This window comes from Brassica oleracea, chromosome C6 (genome assembly GCF_000695525.1).
Source record: "Brassica oleracea var. oleracea cultivar TO1000 chromosome C6, BOL, whole genome shotgun sequence".
NCBI classification, from domain to species: Eukaryota; Viridiplantae; Streptophyta; class Magnoliopsida; order Brassicales; family Brassicaceae; genus Brassica; species Brassica oleracea.
In genome coordinates, this window is record NC_027753.1 from 9,809,391 (window position 1) to 9,829,830 (window position 20,440).

General features: G+C 33.2%; 4 protein-coding genes across 9 annotated transcripts; 1 reads left to right on the forward strand and 3 right to left on the reverse strand.

Moving 5' to 3' along the window:
- The first annotated feature begins 2,245 nt into the window (after window positions 1-2,245).
- Window positions 2,246-2,710, forward strand: LOC106299096. Its single transcript, XM_013735235.1, has one exon. It carries the CDS (start codon window positions 2,344-2,346, stop codon window positions 2,587-2,589), a length of 246 nt encoding a protein of 81 aa, XP_013590689.1. The 5' UTR covers window positions 2,246-2,343; the 3' UTR covers window positions 2,590-2,710.
- Window positions 2,711-9,120: 6,410 nt separating this feature from the next.
- On the reverse strand, window positions 9,121-12,636 carry LOC106296798. Of its 6 annotated transcripts, none has more exons than XR_001261306.1 (7): window positions 11,964-12,636; window positions 11,749-11,848; window positions 10,857-11,347; window positions 10,640-10,759; window positions 10,315-10,481; window positions 10,046-10,125; window positions 9,123-9,923 (listed from the first exon to the last, which is right to left on the reverse strand). XR_001261306.1 is itself a non-coding variant. In XM_013733027.1 (2 exons), exons 1-2 carry the CDS (start codon window positions 12,525-12,527, stop codon window positions 11,774-11,776), a joined length of 639 nt encoding a protein of 212 aa, XP_013588481.1. In that variant the 5' UTR covers window positions 12,528-12,636; the 3' UTR covers window positions 11,581-11,773. The 6 variants fall into 6 exon arrangements, 1 of the variants encoding a protein (XP_013588481.1); XR_001261307.1 differs by having other exon boundaries at window positions 9,124-9,923; window positions 10,640-10,733; XR_001261308.1 differs by having other exon boundaries at window positions 9,121-9,952; window positions 10,640-11,347.
- A 1,024-nt stretch (window positions 12,637-13,660) lies between these two features.
- On the reverse strand, window positions 13,661-15,231 carry LOC106296797. Its single transcript, XM_013733026.1, has 6 exons — window positions 15,091-15,231; window positions 14,881-15,013; window positions 14,624-14,727; window positions 14,388-14,532; window positions 14,170-14,313; window positions 13,661-14,077 (listed from the first exon to the last, which is right to left on the reverse strand). The coding sequence occupies exons 1-6, from the start codon at window positions 15,135-15,137 to the stop codon at window positions 13,784-13,786; spliced, it is 867 nt and encodes a 288-aa protein (XP_013588480.1). The 5' UTR covers window positions 15,138-15,231; the 3' UTR covers window positions 13,661-13,783.
- Window positions 15,232-16,077: 846 nt separating this feature from the next.
- LOC106299298 lies at window positions 16,078-17,457 on the reverse strand. The gene is made up of 5 exons (XM_013735409.1): window positions 17,311-17,457; window positions 17,093-17,231; window positions 16,920-17,023; window positions 16,706-16,844; window positions 16,078-16,599 (listed from the first exon to the last, which is right to left on the reverse strand). Exons 1-5 carry the CDS (start codon window positions 17,349-17,351, stop codon window positions 16,192-16,194), a joined length of 831 nt encoding a protein of 276 aa, XP_013590863.1. The 5' UTR covers window positions 17,352-17,457; the 3' UTR covers window positions 16,078-16,191.
- Window positions 17,458-20,440: the final 2,983 nt, after the last annotated feature.

The window sequence follows — 20,440 nt, forward strand, 5'->3', positions numbered from 1 at the left end:
TCGTCGGTATGTCGTCGGAATAACGTTATTCCGACGACATACCGACGATTTTTTCCCTCAGTATGTCGCTGTTTTCTTGTAGTGTATTATCCATCCAAGTAGTTGCTTCTTTGACAAGGTATAACGATCTCATGTCAAAATATTTTTTCAGCTGAAAACATAGAACTTCATTATGATAAAGGAATTCAAGAATATTTTTCAAAAAGCAATCCCAAGCCGTCCTCCATCATCTACAAACATCAGCAGACGTTTTGTACATAGATATGCAATTTATCTATACGGTCTAACAATGCTTTGCATGGGTGAGAAAAATATTGATGAAGCCTACAGTAATAAAATTGGTTGGAAGCAAGACCATACATTCGAAGTTCAGTGTTGGAATCGCTTTAAGAAATTATTACAGTGACAGTAAGAAATTATTACATGGATTTCGTGATAAAAAAACTCAAGTGTTATTCAATCACATTAAAAGCAACGAAAGCCACAATACTATCCCATCCGGACAACATCAACAAGAGGTACGAGAAATGCTATTTTTTCAAGCAAATGACTAAATTTTTATACTTTATTTGAGCCATGGACATTTTTTAACTTAACATTAAGCATCAGACCGTCGCAATTTTTCATATTTGAACAAAAACAAATATTTGTGAATTTATGATGGTCACAAATATTTATATAATCTCATTCCGTTATGTTCAATAATTGACTATTCCTTTTTATTCTCAACGATATTATATTACGTAAAGTTAATGTCAATACAAAATAGTAATAAACTCAAGAAAAAAAACAAAAACAAAGCATATATCCATCAACAAAAATATTTACACATTCACAAACCAAACACACAAAACTCTTAAAATACAGTTACTAACACAAAGAAAATAAATTCCTCATATATATATATATATATATATATATTTCAAATAAAACATTAAATCAGAAAACCAAACATAACAAATATTTAGCACAAATGTCAAACAACCACAAATAAATATATATAACAAATATATTTCTTATATAAAATTAAAATTTCATTATTAAATTCAATTTTGTTAATTTTACTAAATAATAAAAATTTATAAACGTTTACATTTTCTAAAAGTATATTTTTTATTAAAAAAATAGATTTTTTTAAAACAAATATTGTATACATAACATCCACGTCAGCAAAATTAGCTGACGCATCCACGTTAGAAAAAGTTACAAAATACAAAATAAAATAATATACTACTATCACTAACTACTATCAAATTGATCCAAAAAACACATTATCAACTCATTATAAAATACAATATACGAACCCGGAATACCACTAGTTATAAATAAATCAGCTTCTCATTAGATTTTGTTCATTACCAAAACTAAAATCTTATTTATCACGGCTGAAGAACACAAACATATCTGCGTAAAAGTTTATGAATAAAAATTAATTATGTTGGCACATTATTTTAAATGAAGAATCACTTATAGTAGTCAAGAAAATCCTTAACGAACATTTTATCAGAAGATTGTAAGAGAAAATAGATCAAAAGAAACTCTTTTGGAAAAGTATATCAAAATAAGAAGTAAAATACTATAAATAGTTAATTTCGTTGTGATATATAACCTCAAAAAGGTAAGTTTATCTAAAGAAGATGAGTGACAACGGGAAGCTCAGAGGGAGACGAAGTGATGTCGTAGTCGGCCCACTCCCACCGCATATCGTCTCCAATCACTTCTCTCTCAATTCATCGTTACCATATAATCCCGTTTTGTTTCATACGAGAGTATGGTCCACCATTTCATATGGGCTCACATTTTTCAGCTAAAACAAAACATCTTTTTCTTTATATATATGGAGAATCTCGAACCAAAACTCGTGAATGGTCAAATATTTTTTGTCAATTGTCATTCATTAGTATCTATAATGCTTAACCATATGCTTGGCATTGTAATAGAAACAGTTACCACCAGCTAAAGATCAAATTGATACGAATTCAAGTCCTGGAATGCTTTTTTCAAATATCTAATTCTTTAAAATATCAAATCAAATACTTCCTTTACATTTTCCTTTTATTAATTATAAAGATCAGGATATATCCTAGAATAAATTTCTGACCTCATGGTTTTTGTACAAATATCAAGACGTGCACCAAAACCATTAACCACGTGTGACGTTTCAAGTTTTTTGTCTGGCGACGTATCATCTACACAATACTAAAGGATTAATATGTAATTAATAATATTCTAAGCATGACTAGTATTTATAGTCGACTTCTCTTTCTTTTGAGCAAAACCACAAACACAAAATCTTAAAAAGGAAGAATCTGTAGTTTTAACTAAAGTCTGAAACGAACAAAAATGTGCTACAAAAAGATTCTCCCACCTGTCATTCCACCGCCAAAGTTACCGGCGGCAGAAGTGACGGTGACGACGGAGGTGGTAGCCATCGCGAGTGTCCGTGACGCTGGCGGTGAAAAGAAGGTGTGTGTATGTTCACCGTCGAAGCATCCAAGATCGTTCAAGTGTAGGTATCATCATCATGAATATCAATGGCTTCCTTCTTCTTCTTCCTCTCCGTCTTCTTCTTCTTCACTCCAAAAATGACACATCAATATGTAATCAATAACTATAGTTTTATAATCATGGGTATCTGTTAATTTAATTAAAGTATAAATCGTGCATGTTGTGATTTTTATTTATCATCAATAAGCATAGTTTATATTCATGGCTAATTTGTCGATTTAATCGAAGTATAAATCTTGCATTTTGTGGTTTTCAACTAATAATCAATAAATATAGTTTAGATTAGTGGTTATTTGTTAATTTAATCAAAGTGCAAATCGTGCATGTTGTGATATTTTATAGACTTATCTTTGAATCATTATAAAAGGATGCTGTTTGATCCCAAAGATTTACAAGCCGACAACAGGAATACAAATAAGCGGTTACTATGGCTCCTGTATAATTAGCTTTTTAATTATTATTATCTTTGAAAAAAAAAATTATTATCTTAATTACAAAAGAAAGATGAAAAAATGATGTCACGTGACTGATTAATGAACTCTTAACTAATCACCAAGTTACCGAGTTATGAAAAAGCAACAATTAATCGATGTAATTGGATTTACTTACGATCACTCAGTTTTCTTTTTTTAGAAAAACTTGGAAGCACATGAACTTTGATGTAATATCGGAATTTAATTTTAATATAAGTCGGTCCAAACTAAACAAAAAAAATTATCCTATAAAAGACGTAATGTCTACACGGATTGACACAAAATCCATCATATTTTGTTTCATGCATAGTAATGTTAGAGCAGAAGAAGACGATATTGATGCTGTTCGTTTACGTGTCGCGCGATCTGCGACATGCGACTGATCGCAGGTCGCAGGTTGTTGTTCGTTTTGATGTCGCGCGACTGATCGCGCGATCAGTCGCGGGTTCCCATTCAAGTCGCCCGGAAAAACAGCGACTAAGAAAATTTTGATCGCGCGACTGGCCGCAGGTCGCAGATCGCAGGTCACGCGACACGTAAACGAACATAGTTTTAGTCGCAGGTCGCAGGTTTAGTTGCAGGTCGCAAGTCGCAGGTTGCGCGACACGTAAACGAACGTAATCTTAGTCGTAAGTCGCAGGTCGCAGGTCGCGCGACACGTAAACGAACATGGCCATTATCAATGCGCTTGACTTTGTAGTCAAGCGATTCGGGAAGCTTGACATACGTATCAACTATGCGGAGCATCATGTTCCGATATCAATAAGAACAGTTTTGATTGATTTAGGCTTTGAACGAAATATAGTAAAAATGCAGATTAAATACAATACATTTGTAATACAGATTGAACTGCATTTTATGAAAGTTTTAAATGTAGAATAAAATTAAATTATAAAATAATTAATGATTTGGATGCAGATTAATACCAGTGTTATTTTTTATTATCTGCAGAAAAAAAATATATGGTAAAACCATGCTGAGAACCAATCATATGGATGTAAATTTTATTTCTCTCTCTCTCTATTTTTATTAATTGTTTAAATTATTTTATTGTTAACTTATCCATTCAATTTTTTTTGACGTGTCAAAAGACCATTTTATTACTCAAGCTTGAGGTGGTCTGGGTAATCTGGCCGGAATAGAACAACCAATAAAATGTAATCCCCTGTGGAAGGATCTAGCAGTTTTAACTAAAAAATCTGAAATCTGATTGCGCGCTCGTGGAGCATGAATGATGTTGAAATCTGGGAAGCATATCTGTAGCGTCTCTATTTTTTCCAATTCCGCGCAAATCTTGGCCAGACATGAGGTTCCTTTATCATTGCAATAAGGTCCTTACAGTCTGTCCCAAAGCTCAGGCATGTTGAATGTTGAAGCATGTTCTTCATTGCCCACTGCAGTGCTTCTACTTCTGAATGCAAGGCTGATTCGCGTCTAGTGAAGTTTCTTGTCCCCATAAGTTGAATGTTCCCACTATTGTCCATCCAAACCCATCCACATCCACTAAAGTGAGCAGAAGCTGTCCAAGATCCATCTAACAAGCAAATATTACCCAAGCTTATGACTTGGGATTCCTCAGTATTGTTATCTTGTACCACTGGTTGTACCACTTCGTTCGCATCAAACCATAGGCTTGACATTCACTTTCTGCATGTCGAATAGCTCCAAAGGATCTCTGTCTATTCCCTAAAAAGTTTGTCATTCCTATCCTTCCAAATATACCAGATTATCCAGGGATAAGGATCTCTGTCTTGTTCTGGCTCGATAATGCTGTTTTTTCTCCAGAATAGATAATCTATATTTGTTGGAGTTGATGATAAGGACCAAACTTGTACTTGTAGAGCTGGTGGGCATTCGAATATCGCATGGGTTACAGATTCTTCTAGTTCACCACATCTTGGGCAGTAGTTATCACACCTCATATTGCGTCTTGCTAAGTTCCTCGTTACTGCCACATGACCAGTTAACAATTGCCATATAAGATGACATATCTTCTTAGGCGCGGTTAATTTCCATGCAAAGACTTGAAGTTTAGTGATACTCGGCTCCAAGACCTCCTTCTCCTCCTCTGTCTTTAATAAATTCGGACCCACCCAATAATATCCAGATTTAACTGTGTATTGACCATTCCATGTGTAGTTCCAGCAGAATGTATCACGACGATGAGTTGAGCTTATGGCCAAACTCCTTATAAGCGGTATGTCATCGACATAGTTCTCCAATAGACCAACATCCCAATCCTTCAATACCTGATTAATGAGGCCGCTAACTCTCAGATTAGGATGCATAACTGGCGCTACAGGGATAGCTGATCTCGCAGGGGTCGTTGGGATTCACAGATCCTCCCACACCTTGACTTCATAACCTGAATGTATCTTATGTCTGATTCACTTTAAAATAAACACAAATTCATTTAAAATATAGTTTAATATGTTGTTATATTTTTCCTGTTTTTATACAATAACGTATTTACGAACTTTATTAATAAAAGTAGTATAAAAATATTTGTGTGTTTTACTTAAATATTATTTTGTATCATCTAAAATATGTAATTATAGTTATTTTATTTATATTTTTGATATTAATTATCATTAAGTTGGATTCTGTGTATAATATTATTCGATAAAAGAAAAGTATATGTTACCGACAAATATATATTAACATATGTATGTATTTTTACATCTTTGTGACTTCCCAAGATATAAAAAAGAGTGGTGAGAACTACAATTGAATTACATAATTTTATTAAAATTTTAAGTTAGAACTTCAAATAAGATTTTTTTGATAGAAAAAACATACAACATGGCCGACTCAACATTTATTTGGGTCCATGGGCAAAAAAATAAATTAAGCTTTTAATGTTTATGTTTATTTAAAATTTAAATATATTTTTTAAAAATATATCATCAACATCTTTATAAAAAATTTGATGGAAAAAATTATATACATATAAAATATTAGCTGATCCTGCATAAAGAAATTGACAACGTTACTTCTATGGTTTAAAAAAATGATATGTAAAATGTGAAAATGAGACAAAAATATTTTACCGCAAACATTAGAGAAATTAATGTAAATACATAGGGGGCAAACAAAAACGCTTCATATTAATTTTTTCAATCTCATTGTATGTTGTAAGTATATTTATTTTTTATATAATGTTTAAATTTTCATTGTATTTATTAAAATAACAATTATTATTGTTTGTATATAAGAATTTGTATTTTTTGTTCTAGATATTTAATTTACCAAAAAAAAATTTAACATTCAATCAAATAATATAATTTAAAAAATTATTTTAACCAGTTTGATCTGCATGATCTGTATTTGTTCTTCTGGATCTGTGTTTTTTTATTTAATCTGCGTTTTTTATTTAATCTTCGTTTTTTTATATGCATACCATTAGAACCATTAAAATTGATCTTTAGGGTGAACATCTATGGAGCTTTCGTAGGCATGAATGAAACACGCGGCTCGGGGATAATGATCATTGTGAAGAAATGGTCAATAGTGTTTTTGGAGGCATTGGTCCACTGTCCACATTCATATGTTGGTTCCAACTTCCGGTCACTCTTTTCTAGGCTTGACTAGGAGCGTTGCAGATGGGCTTGGACAGCACGAGATACGTGCAAGGCCGGCTCTGGCGACAGGCCGCTAAAACCTGGGCTCTGACTCTCTTTTTCCTTTTAAACAATTTTTTGGAAAAAAAATCGATATCCCTATTTTATGGACTAATCAATAAAATTCAATTTACAAACCAGAATAGAAATATCATTTTTGTTAGTTTGTCTTTTATTTTTTCTTCACTCTTACTACTACATTTTTATTTTTTTATTCACACTAAGAAACCTTTGAATTTTATTTTATATTTAGTTTTATTATTGAAAATACCATAGGATAGCACTAAAATACTCTAAAGATCAAAATATTTTATTAAAGAGGTAAATATACGTTTATATCCCTAGGTTAACTAATCCAAACCTTAGAGTTTAGAGTTAAGGGGTGGAGATTTGAGATTAAGTTTTAAAATTTTATAAAATAAAAAAAAAATATTAAAAATTTGAAAATAAAAATTTGAAAAATAGTTTCAAAATGTATTTCGAATTACAAAAAGAAAATTTGAAAAAAAAAACAAAATTCAAAAAAAATTCCAAAAATTTTTATAAAAAAGTGCGAGTTTAAAAACATATAATCTGAAACTATAAAAAAATATTTTATTTATTTATGTAATTATTTATTTATTTGTATTTATATATCTAGGGCATTAAAGTTTTTTTACCTATTAAATGAAACATTTTGGTCATTTTCTTCTTTAAAATCTATTTTTGCGATAAAAACTTGAAAATGGTATATTTAGGAGAATTGTCCTTTATTATTTCAGGTGATCATTTTTTTCTTCGCTAATGAATATTGTTTAGCGTATTAATGTGTCATGTATCTTAAACTAGGGTAAGCCCGCCCTACGGGCGGGCAGCAGATCCTTAAATAATTTAAGTAATCAGAGTAAATATTTAATATTAGTTGTTATTAAAATATACATATTTCTTAAATTTTGTATATGTATATTTTTATCAAAATTATAACTTTTGTGCAAGTTTTTTTTTTTTGTTCATTTAGTTGTGAGTGTGATTATGTTAATCGATTAGTGTTGTCTACACAAAATTTCAATTATATAACTAAAAAAACAACATGTGAGCATATCCAGCATTGTCGCTGATTTGATTCAAAGTTGCAAAATTTTATAGATTTATAATATTCATAACACTTCTCTAAATTTAAACTTTAAACATTATGAGTTAAATCAAATGAATCGACCAAAAGAAAATACAATAGGGAAACATTGTTAAACCATGGATCATGAGAGATATCTTTAGGTCTTATAGAGCGAAAAATTGAGTTTTGATCTATTATTTTTCCTCTGCAGTTAAAGAAGGAGCATAGACCTTTTATATCTTGTTTTTGATCAAATGGAAGTTTCTCTACCATTTGTTTAACAATTAGATATAAAAGCATGAGAAAGCAAATGATCGTGGATAAAAAGAAGGATCATGGGTGGTAGATTATTCTTGGCTAAGGGATTTTCTCTTTTAAGCATTATCTTGTTTTTTCTTTAATTTTGTAAATATTTATTAGGTGGTAGATTATTCTTGGCTAAGGAATTTTCCGGCATGGGATTATATGTATTGACGTGGTAGTATCGCAGTTTATGTTAAATTGATGGGTTAATCGTTTTGTGAGTTTTTGTTTATGTTTTAAATCACTAAACAAAATATAAACAGAAAAATTGTCTCTCCTACATGAAGGTTTTCAAACTATTATGGTATTGTATCGCTTTTGATTCTGTTTTTGCCGCTTTGTTTCACTAATCGAGAAATATGTCATGTTGCTAAAATAAAGAAACAAATATTAAAAATTGATAACTGAAAAAAAAATTTGAACACCAATTGATAAATATAATTATGTTTATGATCTACGCAAAAAAAACAAAATAAAGTTCTACATTCAGATATGACTGATAGCATAATCAAGTAAATAGCACTTGTAGATAACATGCAGCATGAACAAATACATATATTATACACATATATTGTTATTCGATTTAGTGTAAAATGTTTTTTTCCTAATTCTGATAAATATAGTTTTAAGATTTTGAATCGGAGATTCCAATACGGATATACCCAAAATTCATTGCGTAAAATTTTTTTGTGTGACATGTTTGGTATATCAGAGGAGTAACAAATAACTGAATAATTGTTTGAAAAAAAAAGAAAAAATAAAATAGATTAAGATATTTTAAAACAATAGAAAATCAAAAGTTTAGTTCTAGTTTCCAATAGATTAAGCACTCTGTTACATATATAGTGTAACTAAAGGGCATGAAGCATACGTACAATTATGAATGAGAAAATGGCGAAATCACATTTTTTAAACTATGACAACGTGATAAAGGTCACCACCTGGGTTTTCAAGTAGCATTAGCTATAATACTAAAAAGTGTCACTAAAACTGTTCCAGTGTTTTGTAAAATAGATTATAATTGAGTTCAATACTCATCTAAATGCATGTCATCTAAAAAATATTTCACAACGTGTGCTTATAGCTTTCACTCTAAATATGAAAAAGCATTCCATAAAACAAAGTACAATTTTACATTTGCTGTTTTACAGCTCTAACATAATCATGTCGATTTGTTGTCATTCCAATATTATAATTATTTTTTTCAATTCTATGACTGGTTCGTTTCTAATATTGGTAACATGTCAAGACATCTTTCTGTTTGTACCATAATAATTTACTTGAGGATTAATTGTATAATTTCTCATTCCACCAGCAAGGGCTGCCATCAAAAGTGCAAACAAAGCTGCAGAATCAAATGTGTTCTCCTCGACTTTGTCCTCTGTATCTGATATCGTTAGACTTGTTTACTCATCAAAATGGAACTCAATACCGAAGCCTTCTCAAGCTTTCTTAAGCTTTGATAAGAACTCAATACCGAAGCCTTCTTAAGCTTTGATAAGAACTGTTTTGCAGCTTAGAACTCTCAATATCATAGCTTCATTGTCTTCGTCGCTTTCAGACAAATAAACCCCATAATAACACTGTAACACCTTTTCCAGAAGGTTCCTAGCAAAACCTGAAGCTCGGGTAGAAGTCACTTGGTCTATGACTGAAGAACACGTGACCATGGACGCTCAAACGATGGTCAAACCATGGGTGCAGAACTAAAGGGTCGTGGTCAACCATTCTCCATATGCTCATGGGCTGGAAAGACCGTATGTTGAAGAAACTCGCGTTCTTCTGACTCGAAGATCCAGAGAAAATTAGCATCAATCTCTACATTGGGGATGGCACTGCTTGTCTCAGGGAGGCTGTTAAGAGTTTTCATTATGAGGGAGTGTCACTTTTTCAGCAGGGCCATTGTCTTCAGCTCCAAATACATTACTGCGTTAAGAGGAACAATTTTGTGGAACCTATGACGAAGAAATAAAATAGAAGCATAGAGATAAAATAGAAGCACAAACATAAAATAGAAGCACAGACTTGAACCAATAAGAGAAACATACCTGCAAGAGTGAGCTCCTGAGCAGCATTTGGTGTATTCTCAAACAATGGAGACAGACTTTATGAATTTCGTCAGAAAAACCTGAAACAGAACATAGCAAATACCATCATCCATTCCACACAACAAAATTTTCAATCTAAACTTGGCAGCACTAAGCTCTGCTGAACGATCCTCAACACATGAATAATCTGAAAAGACGAAGCTCACATATATTTGAACCCTCGCCACATCAACCATCAATAAACAATGTAGGGTTCGAAGAGTGCATACCTTAAGCCGAGACAACAGATCACTGCAGATATTGTAGTCTTTCCCAACAAAGGAACCTAATTAGTGGTTCTTTGATTGAGTTCCTCACAAAAGAACCTAACAAAGTCATGCAAAACTTGAGTTCTTTGATTGTTGGTTTTGCAATTTTCGTAGCGGTTGTTGTTTATCTGTGTATTATATACCAATCATTTATCAACAAACGGATTAAAAGACTAATCCTTAAGATGTTTTACTAAGATCTGGATACAAAAGTTTGATAAATATGAGTTACAACGCCGCCTTTAGATTGATACGAAGATGATTATGAGTTTTTTGAACATAATACCTTAGCATCGATGAGTAGCATGTCTATCTATCTCCATCAGCTCTCCTCAGCCACCGTTGATGTTCCAAGCTTCCCAAAATCTGAGTAGCCTCACCTGTACGGTGGAAGAGCAGTGACCAGCTTTCAAGCCAGCCATGAGTTAGCCACTGAACAGAAAAATACGTATCTGACTGTTTTTAGGAATTGAGAGGATGATTTTCATGAGATGAGGACTGACCTTTTATAGTTGGATAAACACCGACTGAAAGAGAAAAAAGAAGCATTGTGTGGGTCGAAGAATTAATTATGGTTCTTAATGGCCATGAATGGAACGTTTTGGAGGAGAAGAACGAACAGACTCGAATGAAGATCGACCAAGAGATTCCTAAGGCAGATTCTTTTCAAACAACCTAAAGTAACTCCATTAACGCCGATGGTTCTGAATGAAGATGGATTCGGCTCACGTAGAATCCATAGATGAGGAAGCCTAATAAGGCGTTAAAAACGATAAATCTGTAACTCGAAAACGTTTCGATTGAGATGTAAGATTAAACAACGTGATTGATACACTACAGAGATATTCTTCGCGTCGATTTGAGCATTTCAATCTTTCAGAACTCCATTGTTGAAGTCAGATATCAAAGAAAATGAAGAACCCCAAAATTCAAGAGGAGGCGCACAAAGAAGATAACGTTGTCTCGTCTATGGGATTTACTCCTTAACTGAAACCTATAGCCCAGACACAAAATAACCCAAACAGAATGTAAATGAAAAGCAGCGTTTCTAAAATAAGACACGTGTCAGTTTGTGGTTTAACGAATTAGTGACGTGGCAGCATAGGAGAAGATAATAGCTCTTCTCTATATAATAAGATAGGTTTTCTCAAAATATGTTAAGCGCTCAAGGGTTCAAATTACAACACAAAAATTTATCACGAAACAATTACGGTGTGATTCTGATAGTAACAAAAACATATAAATACATAGAAAAAATATATCGAGAATGTTATTATTATTAACTGCGATTCAGCATAGTTGAAAATTATACTACTTTAAATTTTTGGTTGATTACTCATTTGTTATTACATTATAAACTAAACTATAAAGGTAAAAGAACTAAACAAATCTTACAAAATATCAGATGATGTCTCTTGAATCAGATAGGTCTACAGCTCTGACGAGAAATTGTCTGATTAACTGTATTTATTAGAATCCCACATGCCACTTTCGCCTGTTCATCAATTAAAGAAGAAGCCGTTAATGAAAAGAATCAAATAAAGGTATAATATAAAGTCTTAGTTGTCATTAATAAACCGAATAATTGCGTAAAACTTGAGTTGAAGTACCTTTAAAGGGAAACGGAAGAACAAAACGCCAAGTTTCCCGTTAGTCTCGGTAACGGTGTCAAACTCGATGGAGCCCTTGGCCAAATCATGTATCAGGTTAATGACGTCAGCAAACACCGTGACGCCGTCAAGCTGGGTCTCCGCTTCAAGATAAGACGAACCCATAGCCTTCACGTGCCCGCCATCCGAACTCACGTGACCTAACGTCTTCCCTCTGTAACCAATCGCAACGTCAAGCGCCGTGAAGTCAAAAGAGTACACGTCAGCATTGGATACTTTGAGCGTAACGAGCATCGTCATGTCTATAGACGGCACCGGTCGACGGTGGACGTGCACGTGGGAAACTTTGACCCGTTCGATTTTGATGCGTGGATCTGACGGCCAGAAGATGTAGATGAGGATCGAGGCAAAAGAAATGAGAAATAAAGAGATGATGAAACGACGTCGGCTGATCGAGGAAGGATGTGATATCAGAACGGCGCCGTCTAGATCGCGGCTGGATGAAGCTAAGGGCTTATATTCCGGTGACGAGGGAGTTGCTTCAGGATCATAATCTCCGGCCATGGCTCATGAGAGATGAGATGTTTGGTAAGGTTCGATGTATAACATATAGATGCCATGTTGTTTATTTTTTAGTTGAGTGTATGATTAAACTTTATTATTAAACTAGTTAATAATTGATTATGTGGAAGAACATCTTCATATTTGACTTGTGAAGGGGTTAGAAGTTATTACTTTTAAATTACACTAGATTATGTTTTTAGTTATAGTTGTATTTTTTTGTATAATATTTCTTTTAAATGATTAATAATAAGTTTTAATAATTATATTAAAATGCTGACAAAAAATAAAATAAAATAATAATTGTATTAAAATAGTCAGACCACACCTATATCAATAAGTCATGTTTCTGTTTTAATAGTATTGATTCGGATTCACCAACCGGCCGGAAATCCTGAATCCGGTTTACATCAAACGGTATTACTATTACGTTAACTATTTTGGACCGGTTTCCATTATACCCCATGTTATATGTTAAGTTAACTTAGATTTTTGTATTCATAGACATATATATATTTGGACAAAACTTAGGTTTACCCTTTATAGTGAACCATTAAATTCACCATCTTTCTTATAACCAATTAAATTGTCACCTAGATAACTAATAAAAAATATTAAATTTTATTTAAAAAATTTAAAATAGTTGAAAAAAAAATGATGTCTAACAAAACCTTAAATCCTAAACTCTAAACCCTAAATCTAAATCTAACCCCTAAATAATAAACCCAAACCCAAACCCTATACCCTAAATCCAAATAGTAAACCCTAACCCTAAACCCAAACCCTATACGATAAACCCAAATCACAAATCTTAAACCCAAACTGTAAACCTAAATCCTAGACCCTAAATCCAAACCTTAAACTCTAAATCCAAAGCCAAATCATACACCCTAAACCAAACTGTAAATCTTAAACCCAAATTCAAACATTTTGGGTTTAGGGGTTAGGGTTTGGGTTTAGGATCTCCGATTGAGGTTTAAGATATAGGGTTTGAGTTTAGGGTTTATGGTTTAAGATATAGGGTTTGAGTTTATGATTTAGAGTTTGGGTTTAGGATTTAGGGTTTAGAGTTTGAGTTTTGAATTTAAAGTTTAGAATTTAAGATTTAGAGTTTTGTTAGTGGCATCATTTTTTTTGTAAATTATTTTTGATTTTGTTTTTTAAAATTAATATTTTTATTAATAATCTAGCTGGCAGTTTAATTGATTATAATATTGAAAAATTTGCGTCGGGGGAACCTAAATTTTGTCCTATATATTTTATATGTCTACTTCTTTCTCCTCTTGTGATTTCTCATTGTTTCTACCTCCTGGTTTCGTGCGTGGAGGAGAGATTAATCCGTAAGGCAGAATCTTCTTCTTCTTCTTCTTTTCAGAGTCTCTTCTTGGAGAACTACGACTCGAACTCGAACTAGAACTCAAACTACCTTTAGACAGTGAATCCCTTGTCCAGCTCTCTGAAAGAACCGATTCATCCTCGCTTTGATCATTTACTGTACTTTTCTCTTCCCTAATCTTCGGATCATCAGTTCCTGTCTCTACCTTATCATCAATCTACACATTTTTTTTTCATACATTAGAACAAAACAAGGCTGAGAGATTGATGTTTTCTCTCTATATATTAAAAACTTGGAATACAAGTTTACTTGCGAAGATGAAGTTTGTCCAAGCAGAAACAGATTCAGAGCTGTAGGATCCCATTCAATCGAAAACTCTTTAGAAATGTCTTTCACTGTCTGAATCTTGAGTTCACGTGATGGTCTACTCCGCAATTCAGTTTTCTCAACGAGCTGCAAAATTTCAAGAAAGACAAGATATTGCCAGGGCAAGGAAAATACTAGACTATTAAAATCAATAAACCAACCTCATGATTTACAGATGAATGAATGAAACTCCCAAATCTATGAGTAAACACGGCTCTAAGATCCTTAAGTTCAGGAACATCAGGAACCCATGCAGCTGCATGTATCAAAGAGGAAACAGCTTCTTTGCATTCTTCAGGACATTCCCTAAATAAGTGAAGGAAACAAAAGAAATAGTAAGTAAACGTTGAGAACCTTTGGAATGAAAACAATAGATTAAAGGGAAACATATTAGAACCTTTTCTTCAGCATTAGTGTGAGATTTTCAGATATACAGTCACAAAATCGTTCAATGATATCATAACATGATATAATCCTAAGCTCTTCGAGTAACATTTCTGCCTGCAACAACAAGTTATTGGCAGATTTAATAAAACTTTAATTCATTAGAACCTTAGAATTTTGTTGGAACTCAAATTTAAGACATGTTATGCGGATATATTTAGGGGAAAATTTCTGTTAAATTCTTTTGATAGTTAGAAAAAGGAGTCTTACTCTTGTATAAGCATTATACTCAAGGCCATTCTTGAGAAAATCCACAATGTCCATTTTCAAGAAATTAACCATTGCAATCCTTTTTTTCCTCACTATATCGAGCCGAATCTTCATGTAACTGGTTGTAGACTTGCTGCATTTCATTTCAACAACAATAATGAATAACCACATAAGAAATATTCAAAACATTCAAAAACAAAGAAGGCTAACCTTTTCTTGTAGAACTTAGGTTTGAAGCAACTAAGAAAGATGTTCATTGTTTTCGATTTCTTGAGGCAGAAGAAGGCAACAAGATGAATGTTCTATATGAAAATCCGGAAGAATCAACCGGTGGTTTAGTGTCTAGAGTCGAAGTAATACTCTGAATCAGAATCTAGCAAAATCTATGAAGCAAAGAAACGAACCATAAAGTTTCTTCTGAGAGATAAAGAGAAAAGATTATGTATTATCCAAAAGAAGACCTTTCTTGACATGCCTTTCATTATGGTCTTTATTTATTCTACGAAGCTTAGATTTTTCACTCTAAAGCTTAATTAGAGAGAGTTCAATTAATTAGTTTACAAGCACTTTAGCTGTAAACTTCCAAGAAACGTCGTTTTGGGCTCTAATTTTCTTTTCTTTTTGCATAAAAAGTAATTGGACGACAACAAAAAAGTAATTGGACAAAGAAATGTCGAAAGGCTCGGTTCTACAGTCAGACATAAAGTGTTCGGACTTATGCAGTGCCGTGCCAGTAACAACTTCCATAAACAATTAAAAATAAAATGATTCTGCTTAAGAAATATTAAAATAGTAAAAATTGCTCACATGGTAAAAAAAACAAAAATATTAATTTTAACCTTTTCAAATAATCATTAACCAAACTTTTTTTTTCATTAACCAAACTTTTAGATTTGACAACTTTACCTATTCTTTTAAAATATATAAAACAGCCAAATCATTTAATGGTTTATATGATATTTAAGTAAGTATAAAATATCCAAATCAAACAATTTATTGAATGACATAACCATTGTTGATTTATTTTATTATATTTTTAACAATCAAAAATGAGTTCTACACTATTTTGGTTATTTTGGTTAGGAAACCATAATTTTACTATAAAAAAAAGCTTTGTTTTATTCATTTTATTTATTACAAAGCTTCCAACTTCAAACATCTCTTCTGATAAAATTATCAGTTGAGCTAAGATTAAATAGATGAAATTAAAAAAATATGCCTTTAATTGTTTCACGAAATCTATTTACTAAAGTACATATATAGACCTAATTACGAAACGAAACCCTAATTACTATACTAATTAACTATCTCCTAGCTTCGGCGAAGGTCAGCTAGACGAGCCACCACTTCATCATAATCAAGAATCTTCGGTCTCTGGAACAACGACTTTCTCTTGTAATCTTTTGTTGAGGAAACTTCGTTACTGCTTGTGCTTGTGAGACTCGCACTGCCTTGGGGTCCGCGCAACCTCGACTTTTCTTGAACAGTACTCTTCTCTTTCTTCTCGTCGTGCCCTTGTTCATCGTTTTGTGCTCCTTGTTTCTTGTAAGGAAAAATCTTCTTCACCGATTCTCTTCTTTTAGAACTCGAGCTTGAACTGGAGCTCAAACTGCCTTTGGACAAAGAATCCCAACTGATCTTAGCCTCTTGAGCAATCTCTTGCAATGTCTGAACCCTAACTTCCCTTGAAGGTTTTCGCCATACAAGTTTCTCAACAAGCTGCACGTCGTTTTTTTTATAAAAAGACCAAGATTTGTTAAGGACATGGATTTTAATTACCAAGAATGTAAGAAACTCAAACATAATATTAGCAAATCAAACCCACCTCTTGATTTACATCAACGGGATCTCCATATCTACGCGTAAACAAAGCTCTAAGATCTTTAAGTTCAGGTACTTTGCGAACCCATGCTGCTGCATATATAAGAGAGTATACAGCTTCTCTGCATTCTTCGGGACATTCCCTGAAAAAATTATACAAACGAAAAGTTGTGACCTTTGTAGAGTGAAAAACAATCTTGAGAATGTAGTGAAAATACCTTTGCTTCAGCATTAACGTGAGATTAGAAGAGATGCAGTTACAAAATCTCTCAATTAGATCATAAGACGCTATTATTTGACGGTATTCGAGTATTTCTTCTACCTGCAATATCAAGATTGACATATTAAGAAACAGAGGAGGATGAAGTTAGTGAGAGAGGAGGAGTCTTACTTTTTTATAAGCTCTTTCATCATCTTCTTGGCCGGTCTTGAGAATCTCCACTATATCTGTCTTCAAGAAGCTAACCATAGCGTTCTTCTTTTTCCTCTGTATATTGAGCCGAATCTTGATGAACTTGATCAAATGTTTGCTGCATCCACATGAAGAAAAATGATCTTAAATTAGTAACATAGAGTACTACAAACACACTTAAATTGAAGAAAGCTAACCATTTCTTGTAGAACTTTGGTTTGAAGTAACAGCAAATCATCTTTTCGTTTTGAATCAAGATCGAATCAGAATATAGCGAAAGCTATGAAGCAAGGAACCAAAAAAGACAGTTTTTCTGAGATGCTAGAGACTATGATATTTTTTGTTTGTTTTAGTAAATGTTTGAATATTCTCTATAATGCTTTTGGGTTTTGGCTTTTTGTAGATGAAATAAAGTACTATTATCCTTAGTGAGTAAGTTCTTAGAGACTTGGTTCACAAGCTATTAGCTAGCTACAACTCCTAGAAGCTTCTTTGACACGACATCGTTTTTCCCTTTATCACATTTCTAAGGCTGAAAACTAAGTCTCTGATGGTGGGACCAATAGCTGAATAACTAAATCTCTGATAGTGGGATCAATTGCTGAAGCTGATGAACCACATCATGACATCATTGGACGCATGTATGGCACATTCTGTGTACAAAAATATAAACAAAGTCCACAACTTTCTGAACCATAGTCGCTTCCGGTAAACCGCACGCTAAAACCGGATCAAGAAGCTCTAACCAACCGGTGTTTTATAGCAAAGTAATCCTCAGAATCAGAATATAGCACAAGCTATGAAGCAAAGAAACGAACCGTAAAGTTTCTTTCAAAGAAATACTCACATGACCACGACCAGGGATGGGAGGTTAATTATACCGACCCAAAATTTTAAGAAATCGGATAAAACATATTTCAAGAACGCATGGTAACCGTAATTTCTAAGAAGTTTTTATTTAACAAAAAGTGAAAGGCTAGTAGTAATCTATTAGGGTTGAGTGTACCCATGTTTGTCATAAGTTCTACTGGTAACTAAATTATCGGTATTTGGTTATTCTAGATTTGAGTTTTGATCCAAATGGTTAACATGGTAAGCTGTCACAAACAATAGATCCACCCCTTAACATTAATCAGAAGATATTACAAACTCGTGTCATTCAGTGCAATACGCTTTTGGACTAGTTTACTCTGTAGTACTAAGTGTGTTTTCCCATAACTTACAGCATCAACAGATAAACATATAAAAATAAGATTTTATTTTCATTTCCGTCACTGATCTAATAAGATTTGAGGTTTCTTATAAATGTTGTCGTAATCTTCTTTGTTTTCATTAAATTTGTTAAACACTATATGGCCACATAAACATATCACTAACATTTAATTTAATGCATCAAAATGGTTCAAAAAAGTTTCTTCTCATGAATAAAGAGAAAAGATTGTTGTTGACCAATAAAAATATAGAAAAGATTGTCTATTATCCTAAAGAAGAAGACTGTTCTTGAAATGTCTTTCAATATGGTCTAATTATTCTACGAAACTTGGATTTTTATAACTCTCAAGCTTAGAGTAAGTTCAATTAATTATTCAGAGCTACTAAGTTTACAAGCATTTAAGCTGTAAACTTCGAGGAGAGATTAAAAACATCGTTTTTGGCTAAATTTTTTCTGAAGAACAAATAAAGTGTCGCAAGGCTTGGTTCTACAGTCAAACACAAAGTGTTCAATTGAGATTCCTGCCGTGTCGCGCCAACACTAACAAGTAACAACTGCCATAAACAATTAAATATAAATTGATTATCTATCTGTCTATAATAATAAAACAGAGTTTTTTCTCACCTTAAGCTGTCCACATCAGCAAGGAGCGATGGGCATTTTCCGACACGTGTACAACTTCCCCAAAAGCTAATCTATATTATTTTGGTTTCTCTTTCGTTTGCGAAAACTCAACACACCAAAATTGGCCCATTAAAATCGTTCAAACGATGAAAATTAAATCCTTAATAATGACCCGTTAATGTACTGCAAACAGACTCCACAAAATAATGGCCATTTAAGGTCCACCTCTACTTGCAAAGTTTCCGTCTTCTCCGTTGCCCTCTTTTGCAGTGCCGATGAGGATTCCTCTGTGGTAAGTAACTACATCGCATTGAATCATTTCATTAAGCGCTTACATTAACTTCATCAAGCCACCTATCCCACTACGTCAAGTTCGTAACCCCTCCACACCATCGATTTGATAATCCCTAATTCCTGATATCTATAAATAAAGTCATGAAATCCTCCCCTTATAACAATGATTTATTTATCCTATTCATTATTAAACAGTTTCCTTACAAAACAATGGTGTCCTCTCCGATCATGCTCCTCAGACGGTGGTTACCCGACTTCTCTGTTTTTGGGAGGCAGGCAACGTCAGGAAAGGTGGAGTGCTCATGTGGATTGACATGCTCCTCCCTGTGAAAAGGTAAGCCTATTCATTTTCGGTCGCATATCTCTTCCTATTCTTAACTGCTCACCCTACTTTATTTGACGAGGTTCTTCATGTTTCTTCCTCTTTACAGTCGGCTCTTCTCCAAGGTTCCATCTTTGCACATCGTCTAAACATGTTCAAACATCTTCTGAAAGATGATTTTATTTACGACCTAAGTGGCTTTGATGTAACGAGGGGCAACAACCACTTTAAGCGCAAAGATTCACCTGTAGCTATTCCATTCATCAACAACACTAAATTAGTTGAACTCACTGTGGGACCACCTCCAATACCACTTGAGCTCTTTAGGTTCCATAGTTACGAGCAGCTACAGGCTCTGGAAACACAAACACTGAGTTTCTCGGCCTGTTTCTGATATTTTATTCAGTAAGTTCATTTCCGGTTAAAATAACCACATTTATCTTATTTTCTCTTGCATACATCATATTGGAAGTCAGTCTCATCTAGACAAGCTGCAATGAGCCTGCTCACTCCTCAGACAATTCAACGCATTATGGCAAACATTTGTATTGATGGGTACATCTCCTGTCTCAAAACTAATTAGTTATTTTTAAATTATTTCTATTTCCTTTACGTAGTACCAATTTGCTACGAATTAGCTATTAGCAAATTATTTTATTGCTTTTCCATATTATTATGTTTGTGTTAATAAACTTACATACCACGGATCTGCATACGTTCGTCTAGATGCTTACTTTTCAGTCCCTGCTCCGATGGTGAAGCTATCTACAACACACACTAGCATTACATGTGTTGCAGTCCCAATGAACCAAACGGCTCCACCAACTGAAACCACAACAACTGCACAAGTCACTGTTGGCGATAGCTCAGCAAC